Source organism: Ochotona curzoniae, unplaced genomic scaffold (assembly GCF_017591425.1).
Source record: "Ochotona curzoniae isolate NIBS_2020 unplaced genomic scaffold, NIBS_Ocur_1.0 scaffold_2453, whole genome shotgun sequence".
In the NCBI taxonomy this organism is placed as follows: domain Eukaryota; kingdom Metazoa; phylum Chordata; class Mammalia; order Lagomorpha; family Ochotonidae; genus Ochotona; species Ochotona curzoniae.
This window is the reverse complement of record NW_024467094.1, coordinates 18992690-19005643: the sequence shown is the minus strand read 5'-3', so window position 1 is coordinate 19005643 and position 12954 is coordinate 18992690. Positions and strand designations below refer to the sequence as shown.

The 12954-nt window shown below is 40.1% G+C and overlaps 1 protein-coding gene across 1 annotated transcript in view; it reads right to left on the bottom strand.

The window, feature by feature from the left end:
• Positions 1 to 12954, bottom strand: part of ACACA (acetyl-CoA carboxylase alpha) — a 217218-nt gene that overhangs the window by 114348 nt on the left and 89916 nt on the right. The window contains exon 30 of the mRNA XM_041001716.1: positions 1760 to 1783. Within this exon, the coding sequence (XP_040857650.1) occupies positions 1760 to 1783 (24 nt within the window). The remainder of the gene's footprint in view (positions 1 to 1759; positions 1784 to 12954) is intronic.

Here is a 12954-nt window from a genome sequence, read left to right as displayed (position 1 = left end):
AACCCTAAAGAACTGCATGTTCCTTGGTGTACCTCAGGAGTACATACTGATCCATAATACGTAAAGCATTTTTGAATGTCTGGTCAATCAGGATTGCGTCTCAGGAAGGACCAAGCTGCAGGATGCCTCGAGGACTTGCCTGATGTGTCGTGCATACTAATCTGAAGCGAATTCAGAACAAGCCATTGGCATCTGAACTTTGGGGGACTGCTCAGAAATCTCCTTCAACACCTGCAGTGTTGCAGGGGAAAGAGACAGAATGTGGCCCCAAGAGTTGATACATATTGCACCTGACTGCAAGCATTAATTCTTACAAGCAATGGGATGCTTTACAGGATGGGAAGGCTGCTCACACAGACTATAGAGACTGACACTCTAGGATTTTATTTCTTTGCCAAGTGATGATTACGGGAAAGGTAGTTCATCTTTTGACAGTACTGTGGAATAGAAAGGCAGAGTGGGAGAGGAAACCATTGATACCACGAATGAAACAAACAAAACATACATCAAGCAAGTCTCACACATGGTGTTCCTTAGAAGCTGGGCTTCGGAGTTGTGCTAACTCAGAAACACCACCACCATCCTCTCTTTCAGGATCACCAGATACATTAAAACAGCAAGTTTGAGAGGCATTCTTTTTTTTCTACCTGCCAGGCATCAGAAAGGAGTGACAAAAGGGTTCCAGATAACATTTAAAGGGAACTCCCTCTGGATAAGCCTGTTGGCTGATTGTGGCAAGCACAGGGTTAAAGATCTTTATTTCACTCAACTAAATCCCTTGAGTAACATAAGTTATTCAGTTTCTCTCCACTACAATGTTCACAGGGCAGCTAAAGGCAGGCAGGAACAAACCAAGCCCTCTCTCCAAGGGAAGACTGAAGGGGCAAATAAAAGCCCTTCTTTTTTCTCTGCAAATCAAAATATAGCTCTAAAAACTATGACCAGTTTCAATTACTTAACATTTTAAAGGGAGACAGACACAATAATATTTCCGTGTGTAACTCTCTCCACAGAGCTTGGCACCAGCTCATTACTGCTTTAGCGCTGGGTGTGTTCAATGCCAATCAGCCCTGCTATCCTCTCAAACTTGCAATTTGTCACCTTGCTTGGCTCGAGAGGTAGAGGAACTCAAAACACTAAGACATCATTTGTGCTATATTTGCCTAGAAACCTCTTCACAGAGCTAACCACAGCAATACTTAATGTTCTTATCCAATATTAACTTTATTGTAAGTCCAAAACAAAACTTAACTATATCATTATATAGAACTTTAAAACCTTAGCAAAAATAAGTAGCAAACTGATAAAGCATAAGCTCAGCCTTTTTTTGGATTTGTACTCCTCTAAAAAGAGAAGTGATTTAGAGAGATTTAAAAAAAAATTGTTTTAACTGAGTACTACGCCAGGATAGGCCGTATTTAGAAACCTTAAGGGTTTCCTCTTCTGAAAGCCCCAAACTAGACAGCAAATTTAGCAAAGATGTTTCCATCCAAGCTGATAGTCAGCAAACTCCCTAGCACCGACAGTAAGATGGGAGCTTTTCTATACTATGAGGCTTTTCAGGGACTGCTTTTTCAAGGGCTGAAAACATGTTTTCCAAACAGAGAGAAGAATTTGTGATGTCCAAAGGGGAGCTCAGGACTCCTTAACAGAAGATGACACGTTAGCTTATCAAGCAAAGTGTTATTTTTCCAGATTTTGCTATTGTAAGTTATAAGAAAGGAGCTTTTAATTGGAAAAGAAACTAAACATACGGTACCTGTTGAGCGTGGGGATGTTCCCTCTGTAATTAAACAACCACAGTTAGTTACTGATAGGTTAGTGAAAGTCATAATACAAGAACTGTCAGAGCAGATACCGACCAGTCACGAGGAGTGTGTCAGGCAGCTCTGGCATTTGGCAGACACAGTCAGGGGCTTGTTCCCTTCAACCCCCAGGGAGCCTCCCAAGAGGCAGGCCTGCCTCCTGACTTGCCCCACCACAGCAGCTGTGGGTGGACAGGGTCAGAAGACATTTACCGTACATTTCTTTTCGCAGTTTTCTTACAAAAGAATAATGCAAACCAGTGGCAAAAACACAGGTCGATGAAAATTACTTTAAGCTATATGATAATGGCATATTACTCTAAGCTTCCAATTGGAATTATCATTCTTCTTTCTTATTCCTATTACTAAAGGTGTAACAGAAGGTCCAGAAAAAAAGTTTATTCCACAGCTTCTCCAACCTGACCTATGATAGACCTGAAAATTCTAAGATAAAGAATCCCATACTTTGAGTTCCTAGCTTTCCTGTCGTCTTTACTATGATTTTCCTTCCAGGACAAGGGCAAAAGCGCATCCTGTACTATAGGAGGTTACAGGTAATGAAAATCCTGCAAGACCATATCAGTAAATGATTCTCAGACTAAACTGATAAAATTGGCTAAAATTAACACGTTTTAATTAAGTCTTGGAAAATAACAAGTTTAAAGGAGTTTTTTGTTGTTACCTAAAAATTCAAGACCTCACATAAACAAAAATCTTACTTAAATTGAGCTAGCTCTGGAACTTCCCGATAAGAAATATGCCAAAATCACGAAAGACAGAGCAGGCTAAGAACGGGAAACTATAAAGCCAATTTCCTACATTCTTTCTGGTCTTTGTTACTATTTGAAAAAGATCAGATGTCAGTCATTTCTCCAACTTGAAAGACTCAAACGAATAAAAATCCTTACTTTCAATGCAAAAAGGGCAAAGTTATACTTACCACCCACAATTTAGAGGCCTTTTTAGGGGGCTGATGGATTGATATCTCAACCTTCTAACATTGCTTGATCAACATTTAATCATTCTAGGTGTTTTCTGGCACACAGAGACTTAATGGGCAGAACATAGTGGGTGGTACTGATGATATGTGGGAAGGAGGATAGAGGGAGGAAAATGATGCACTTTCCAAGGCAGCGGAAGGAGCAGAATAGACTGAGCTGGTCATATAAATGAAAAGCTGTGACATATCACAGCACACAAACTGTATACCTCATGTGATTTGTGAGTAGCAATGCTCTTTGCATCAAACCTGTATCACAGAGTGAATTCACAAGGCAGCAAGAACAACCTCAGAGCACAAAAAACCTCAGCCTTTGCTGCTTGGAGTCCTTGAACCTCTCAGGAGAGTGGGCTTTATTTTACAAGAGATCCTGAGTTATAATGCTCTCAGTCCCCATTAAAACTCAAAACATATGAACAGGTTCTAGAACAGAGGGGGATGTAGCTATACAAAAATAAAAAAACTAATTAGCATACTGCAGACGCTAACAAGATTAGAGGAAGAGTCTTTGAGACAGAAAGGATTCCAAAGAAAGGTGCCACCTGCACACTCTCTTACCAAGAATTTTAGTTCAGAGAGAAGAAACAGACAGCAAAGCAGCCACAGGCTCTGTTCATACAGATATCTGGAGTTAGAAACCAGTTCATCTCTCTCAATTGTTAACTGGATTCTTAAACTAATAAAACAATCTTACTGCTACACCTCCCTTCTTTAGGGATGCGGGCCAAGCCATCAGTAGAAAAGGGCTTTCATTGAAAAAAAAACAAAAAACAAAAACAAAAAAAAACAAAAACACAACACCATCAACAGCAAAAAGCCAGCCTTCCTCCATCAGCAACTCTCAAGCTCTCAGCCAGGGTCCCCTGCTGCTTTGTTACAGGAATTATGCACCATCTGCACAGTATGGGGTGAAGAACAAAAACTCCCAACATCTCTGGCTTCTAAAGGCAGGGCCCCAAATCAATCATGTAAGAGGTAAGTTTAGTGCTAGCTTTAATCCTCTCCAGTACACTAAGCATCTGTGGGGTCACAGAGGAGGTGAACAGGGAAGAAAGGATAAAGTGTCTATTAACAGGTGAATACTTGGCCAGGTCTAAGATGGTTGCTCAGGTAGCCTGCTGTCGTATGCAGGGGCTATTTGATCAATTCAAGAACAGGACAAACGTGCCCTAATACTACAGTTTTGGTATAGCAGAAAGCTAGACCCACAGCCTGTACAAAAATAAACTAAGGAAGAGATTGTACAGGAGTCAAATATTCCATTTATCTCACTAAGCATAAAGCCTACCATATTCTGCTGCCAACTCATTGTGCAAAAATGTTCGAATTGCTGAATCTCTGAAAAAGCAACCAACTGTATTTTTTATACACATTAAGTGGAATATGAACTCAGTTCTCAGGTTCTGCTGTGTGGGCTACTCAAAGCACTTCTAAGAATGATAACTCTTCATTCACATTGTTTTTTTAAAATTGGGAATCACTTTCCTTCCAGGAGACGGATTCCGTTTTATAGGTGTGGTAACTGGAGAACCAAGGAGGAATGCTTTCCAAGGACACAGTTCACTATGGTGTCATAAACCAGAATCTAGATCTGGCATTTTCTCATCTCAGCTCCTGAAAACTTGCATTCCACAGCCATATAGACTTTAAAGGAGTACAAGAGAAGTCCTTTGAATTCTGAGGTTCTCGGCATTAAGTCACCTCTGATTTTATTGATCTGCCTGCCCAGAACGGCTGGAGAGCCTGCTTCAATATGAATGCAAAGTCAGAGTTGCTGCCTGGGAGCTGAATCCTCTTTAATTTAAAGAACACTGACTTCTCTGGCAGTCACAAGTTCCCTGAGCCTTTTTACCATCCTTTCCAGTTGAATTTCATCTTGCTGGATTCTAGCTGGCCCTACATAAATCTTTTATCATCTTTAAAAAAAAAGGCTCCTGATTCCTTTACCTTCTCACTTGAAGGAAAAAAACAGAAAACAAAACTCTGTATGAAAATGATGGCGATGCATGCAAACAGGCAGTGGTTACATCAAGCTGTGAGTGAGAGCCGGGATAGGGCAAATCTTTTGAAATCAGGCAGCAAAGCAGAATCGGAAGAGGTCGGCTGAATAACCTGCTAGCACTCACTAACAGCAGTACTGTAGGAGAAAGAGCAATTTGACTGGCTGTGATCAGTGGTGGTCTCCTTGCGTGACTGTATTTCTGCAGGAGAATCCAAATCAAGAGCTGTAAAACACATCCAAACCACATATTTCTACTGCCATCACCCCTACCACCACCTCCTTGCAGTTCAGATGCCCCGATTCCACGGCAGAGTTTTAGCTTACAATAAAATGATCATTGCTTCATTCATTTGCAGACCTGCTAAAGCCCCTTCTTTGCTCTGCTGGAAAATTTTGCGCTTTTCTGAAACAAGTACGCCAACGGGGTGACAGAGTATTATGGCTGTCTGCTGTATAATTAGCTACAAACCCACAGCACAAAACTACAGGGATTTACAGGTGCCCTGGATTCGGCTTTTCCTTCCCCCTGGAATCAGCTAGTGTTCCTTGACAGGAAGGGACCTTGGACTACCCTAATGATATATTGGGAGTTTTAAACTCGACTCTCCAATCTTGAAAGTCTAGAGTGCCAAAATAACACAGCAGAGGCTAGAAGCTGAGCCATGGGTAGAGGAAAGCACTCTGGTAAGCACTTCAACCTGCTGAGATCCTTCTCTTCTGCCAGATGCTCGCATCTTATCAGCAGACTACCCCGAATGAAGACAGCAGGCACTGGAGGAGGATTTTACTTAGTTATAGCTCATTCTAGCCTGCTAACTACAACCAAGCGCTCCCACTGCTGAAAAATGCCACGAGTTGGATGACTTTTGAGTGTCCCAGCAATGTCCAAAGAAAGATCTACTCTCTCGCCATCAAAGATTATCAGGATTCTCAAGAATGACAGCAGGCCGTTGATTAATCATTTGGAAAGTTTGTCATTTCTAACTTTCCTCACAAATAAAGAGGCAGAGAAACTGCCCACACCCACCAATAGCTAAACACTGGAAGTCCAAGTAGCCTAAGCCCTGCCATGACCAAAACATGTGCTTCCAGGGGAGAACCCAGCCAACCTCTTCTGATTGTAAGACATGAGAAAATGGAAGTACCTGAACTAAAGCATTATGATACAGAAGGCCAAATTCACAAGGAGCAAATAGCAGAGATGGTGCAATGCAACCCAACACTTCACTAAAACATGGACTTCCATCTAAGAAACAGGAGCAGAAAAAACACCAATAGGTCCTCGCCCATTACAAAGATAAAGAAACACAACCAGATGTATTCTCATCTTTTGCATCAATTTTGATACTTCAAATTTAATCAGAATTCGAGCAGGATTAAAAGTTTTTTAAAAACTGCCCATATTCACTAGTATGACATATGAGAATCACTTGGACTTTTAAAGTTTTGTACTCCTAGACTGTCATAATATATTGAGCCATATGTACAGTCACAGAGTATATGGAATAATACATTTTATCTATATTTATATAAATAAAGCTTTATGGTAGTTCAAATACACAGGGATACTGACTTAAGAACTTATTTGTTTCCAGATAGTCTCGTGTATCGTCCAAAGTTAAGTGAAACCCTCAAAGTCAAATGATTCTGTGAATTGTCAAAAGTCAGACAAGATGACATGTCAGTGTAATAAGCTTTTGCATATTCAGCATCAGTGAGTGATACCAGGATGAGAAAAGAAGAAACACCTCAGACTCAAAAACCTGAGCCTCAACCACAAGGAGGAAAAAAAAAAAAGGAATCCTGAATGATGTGACCTCAGCTTTGAGATTAATCCACATCACACTGCTTGAACTCCATGGAAAGCTGGAATCATAGCATCCAAGACACAGAATTAAGTCCTTGAAGACTGAGCAATAGTAAAATGCTCTCGCAGTGCAAACAAGCTGTCCTGACAAGTCCTGCACCAAGAAAACAACTAAAAAAATTCACTTCTCCTGCAAAAACAATTGTTACTTGGCCAACAAGTCACTGTTAAACACTTGACTCCTTTTAAAAAAGATCCCTTCCGCTCCAAAGAATTTAACAACAGCATACAATTTTTACTAAGAAAACATAAAAACAAGTACATAGATTTGTTGTGTGTGCGTGCATGCGCACACACACATTTCTAACTAGGCCTAAATTAGAAAATATCTCTGTTGTTCAAGGGAAGAGACTTTCAGGGTCAATCCAGACCAGGAACTTCCCTGAGTGAAGTGCTCAAGATCCTCTGATGAATAGTACCTAGGGATGCCAATTAACTTGGAAATACAATTCCCAGAGAAAAAAATCGCAAGTATTGGATAGATGATTAAGAAGAAAACACCCTTTAACAAAGTAACCTAGCAATATGCACGGAACATGCAGTCAGAAGTTAGGAATAGGAGCCAGCATTGTGGCGCAATAGCTGAAGCTATCACTTGCAATGCTGGCATCCAGCAGGGGTGCTGGTTGGAAACTGGCTACTCCACCTTTGAATCAACTCCCTGCTAATGTACCTGCAAAAACTGCAGAGGATGGCGGAAGTGCTTGGAGCCCTGCCACTCACGTGGGAGACCTGGAAGAAACTCCTGGCTCTTGGCTTCAGCTTGGTTGAGCTTTGACTGATGTGACCATTGGAGAAGTGAACCAGCCAGATGGAAGGTCTTTATCTCTCCCTTTCTAACTATGCCTTTCAAATAAGTAACATAAATCTTTAAAAGGGAATAAACTATTTCATAATTTGTTCTAAAACAAGTAATGCTAGGCAAAATGTCAAATTACACTGACAATTAGAGTAACTAAATGCCAACTATTCACAATCCCACGATAAATTAAAAACTACAAAGTTATCAAACATATTGGCCACACAGTAACCGCCAAAATGTACTCAAAGAACCATTTTCCTTCTATACAGGTGGCCCTACACAATAAGTGTTGCCTGCCTCCAAAAATAAAACAGGTCCTAATCAGAAACAGGTCTTCAATATAAATGGCAACCAAGGAATTTTCCTGGGAGAGAAGAAGACCTAATCTGCTGCTGCCAGATTGCAAAATTCCATGATTCGTCCCAACGCACAGGGCATAAGTCACTAGTGAAAAACAAACTTCAGGACTAGAATTCCACCAGGTGACCACTTACACAATAAGAGACTACAGTCTAGCTTTGATGTTACAACTTAATCAAGACACCTGTAGCAGCATGTTCAGTCTACCTCAAATGAGTACTTGGCTAGAAATATGAAGACCAAATATCAAGAAAGAAAACACACAAAAAATTGGTTAAACAGAGGCAGCTAAGATGCTGCTTGGGATACATGCATCCGATACTGAAGTGCTTGGATTTTACTTCTGGCTGTACCTCAAGCTTGCTGCTAATGTGCTCCCTGGAGTGCAGCAGAAGATAGCTTAAGTACTTGGACCCCTGCAAGCCACATAGGAGACCCAGGTAGTTTGACATTTCTGGCTTCAGACTGGACCAACCCTGGCCATTTCGGACATTTGGGAGAGTGAACCCACAAAAATAAGCTCTCAGTTACGTTCTAATCTCAACCTCTTTCAGCTGTGTGTGTGTGGGGGGGAAGGTGGGAAGAGGAGGTAGACGGAAGGTGTCTTTCAAATAAAAATTTCGAAAAAATTTCATTAAACAAAAAGTGTTTACTTTCTCAAGAATATTTGGTCTGCTAATCCTAATTGGGAAACATAATATGCATAATTCAAATGCTTGTCCTCTAGTCTCACAGAGTACATATTCTCAAGAAATGTTTTTAAGGCATACTTAAAATATTGTACTATAATGTACATATTTATTATCTGGTTTGGACATTTCCTGTAAGCACTAAGAACAACCAACAGAAGCATGTTTTTTGTTCTCTCCTAGGACAAAAATATAATTTTTGGTCTAGATTTGAGATGACCAATGTGGCAATCTAGATTGACATATGGCAGTAAGTGCGAAACAATATATTTCAGACAAAAAGAGAAAAAAATACTAATAAACTCAATACCTTTGTATATACATTCAAATGGTATTGGTCTATATGAATTAAATGTAACATTATTAAAATCAATTTGTTTCTTTATAGCCTTTTATCTTAAAATTTTTATTTATCAGAAAGGTAGAGTTAGATAACGAGGAGAGTGAGATCTTGCATCTGCTGACACACTCCTCAGACGACCGCAATGGCTGAGGCTGGGACAGGCGGAAGCTCGGAGTCTAAAACTCCATCCAAGCTTCCCATATGGGTGGCAGAGATCCAAGCATGTGGACCATCTTCTACTGCTTCCCTGGGTGCATTAACAGGAGCTGGGACATGAACTGGCACCCATGTGGGGTGCCAGCATCTGCAAGCAACAGCTTAGCTACTGTGTCACAATGAGAATCTTTTAACCTTTCAAATGTGACCAATAATTTAAAATTGTATTTGTGGGTTTCATTACATCTATTAAACAGTGCTAAGTAATAATACTCAAACGCAGATGTTCATCAGAATTTTCAAAACTTTTCAAAAAGTGATCACCTAGGTTGACAACTATCAGTGATTTCAAAACAGCAAAGAGAATTTTGAATGTTCCCAACATTAAGAAACTATGTTTTAGGTGACAGATATACCAATTATCCTGATGTAGTAGTATATATCTACCACAACATATTATATCCTGTAAATATGTACATTAAAATACATTGTAAAAGTAATCACCTGGATTCTAATTCAGAATCAGTGAATGCAAATCTTGAAAGCCAGGCTCCCAACATTTGTATTTTCAAAACATTCCTCAGATAAATCCTGAGACTCATTAATCTAGCGGCTAGTGGACATAACTGAGTCTGTGAGCCTTGCAGGCCTGGGAGCAGAATGGACTCTAATGTCTTCTATACCTTATTTCTGCAGAATAGGAAACAGTAAGTTTACTGCCTGTTTATTCTAACCAATAACAGAAAGGAGGGGCTGGCATTGTGGTGCAGTAAGTTAAGCCACTTGCAGAGTCAGCTTCCGGTACATCTCCCTGCTAACGTGCCTGGCAAGTAGTGGATAACTTAAGCACTTGAAATCCTGGCACTCACATGGGAGACCAGATGTACTTCCTTTCAGTTTTTGCCTTATAGCCCCAATCATTAAGTAACAAACGGAAGATCTCTTTCTGCACCACTTTTTTTCATTCTTCCTTTTGAAGGAATAAAATAAAGCTTAGAAAAATAATAAAAGAACTAGAGTTAGGAAGGAAATATGAGAAAAATACATGATTTCAAACTAGATAAAACTAGGAAACCATTATTCAGTCATATTTCTGTTTTGAAAAAGGAGAGCAGGCCTGTTATCAAGAACTGAATGCTCATTGTCCTTTCCAAATCCTTGGAATTTGACAAATAATCGGAACATATTTGTTCTTTAAGAGCCCATTGGATCATACCTGAGTTTACACGAAGACATGAGATAACTCAGGATAGAAGCAGGTCACAGCGAGATCAACCATGTGAGTAGAGGATGAGGGGGAGGCCAAGACTAATCAGGCAGCCTATGATTCAATCAACCCCGCCTACATAATGAGACCCTGATAAAAACTCAATATTGAAACTCAGGGGAGCTTCTTAGGGAGCACACCAATATGTGGAGAGTGCTCCACCCCAATTCCTCAGGGAAATAATAAGGAAGTTCTGCATTTCAGATCTTCCCACACACCCCAAAGGTTTCTCTTCATTTGGCCAACTTCTTTTATTATTATTTAAAGATCTATTTTTATTGGAAAACTAGAGTTATAGAGGATTGGGGGGATGAAATCTAGAAAGAGCTCTTCTATCCACTGGTTCACTCCCAAAATGACTACAATGCCTGGGACTGGGGCCAGCTGAAGCCAGAAGTCAGGAGCTTTGTTTGGGTCTTGCGTGTCGGTACAGTGGCCCAAGGACTTGGGCTACCTTTTTTGCTGCTTTCCTAGGATAAACAGCAGGGAGCTGGATGAGAAAAGAAACAGCCAGGGTTCAAATAGGCACCCATAGGGATGTCAACATTGCAGGCTGAGGCTCACCCTGTTATACCACAATGCTGGCCCTTGGATGATTCTGATCTGTATCCTTTATATACATATATAAATAAATATATATATATATATATATATATATATATATAACTCTAGTATTTGAGCTCTATAAATTATTCCAGGAAATTACTGAACTGGGAGAGTTGTTGGAACTCTCAAATTTGCATCCAATTAGAAATGCAGGAATTCTGGAAACCTCATTTGTATCCCCGTCTGAGGTAGATGCAGCTTTAGAAAGGACTGAACGCTTCTAGTATATGATCAGCAACAAGGTTAGCATCTGAACTACAGTGTATTAGCTTTTTTCAAAGTAAGGCCAAAGTTCCAAATTGCAACAATGGTATTTTTAGAAAAAATATTTTTGAAATAGTGCAGAAACTAAAAGAGAAAATTTGTAATAAGATATGAATAAACTTTAAAATGGAATATATCATTTTATGATCAAATCTGATCATCTGACAATAAACCAACAAAAGATCTTGTATCTAAAAGAAGTATTACAGCCATTTAAAACTTTCTATGGTTTTCAGGGATTATCTTTTCTCCTTATCTCTTATTTATCTTCACCTTCACAACTACGTCAATAATAATAATAATACAGTAACTTTGAAGTGACGCAAGAAGACTTGTGAGCATCTGCAGTGCTACAGTTCTGTTCAAATCTGCTGCATAAACCTCAGATGTTAAGAGATAACTGTACAAGTTTTGAAATCAGATCAGGAGTAATGAAGATGCACACCGGGATGGAGAAAAGTAAATAAAGCTTCTTAACAAAGAGGTTAAGAGGAACTTCTCTCATTTTTCTGCCAAATCCCATCAGCAAACTGAACACATACTCTCAAATTTAAAAATGGGACAGGGAGGGCAGCTGAGCAAAGGGGTGCCCTGGGGGAAGAAGAATCTCCGAGGTGGCCCGGGAGCCTGAAGGCTGATCAGAGTCGGGAAGAGGGCGGCTGCAGGAGAGCAGGAAGGAGATGTCCTGCGAAATCACCAGGAGCGGTGAGTGCAGCACGTTGTCCTCCGTGACTACTCACGGAACGCAGGAATGGCAAGAAGGCCTAGTGCTGAGCCCATGTGTGCTGTGAGTATTTGGCGGCTCACTGGCTGCAGGACAAGTATTCGCTTCTAGAAAATGAGATTCTGAAATCCATGGAGGTGGAAATGTACCAAGAGATGCTTGCTAAATCAAGGATATGTGTGTTTCTCTGCCAGCCGTACAGTATTTTTGAGGTGGAGGAGTGAAAGGATCTTCTGAGACAAAGAAGAAAGGTACTTTTTCTGAAGATGTTGCTGCTCATTTGCCAACCTCTGCTGGATCAACAGTGGCATCCAGTGGCCAAAAGGCTCAGCACAGACTTCTTTTGTTTCCAGAAAAGGTTTCTATTGCTTTGTGGGAAGCAGCAATTCACAACAAAACCACTCCTGGTGTCTGAACCTAAGGATCCCCAAAGACACAGTCCTTTGTAATACCAAGTGAAGGACCAGAGGCCGTAAAGCAGAAATGAAGAGGGGCAGTGGATATTTATATTTCCTGTGGTACAACTAAAAAGAATGAGAATACAGGATGTAGGTGGAATTCTGAGATTGTCAATGCTTTTTTTTTTCATTTTTAAAAAAATGAGTATGTGAGATAAAGATTTTTATTTAAAGCAAACATTTTATTTTTAAAGAACTTAGGATGGAAAGCATAATGAAATTAGAATGGGTCATTAAATAATTAGATTTGAGAACCCAAATTCTGAAGCATGACTTTATAATACTGCATCTGAATTGCTAACTTCAGACATTTGATTTTAGGGACATAATGAAGCTGCCTTAGGTGTAACCTCAGCGAGTAGCAGACGTAAAGGAAAAGAAAGCATTCTACTCACTGTTTTTGTTTTATTTTGCTGCTTTTTTGGGGGGGACGAGAGGAAGATTCCAATGGCTAATTTAAAATGATTAAAAAGGCTATTTTTCTGCCAGGGTTCCATCAAATTAAAAACTTGCCGACTAAAATGTGCTAACTAAAAAAGAGGAAGACAAGGAGGAACAGAGGGATAGAAGCAGAGATGGAGAGCGAGACACAGAAGGGAGAGAAAAGAATT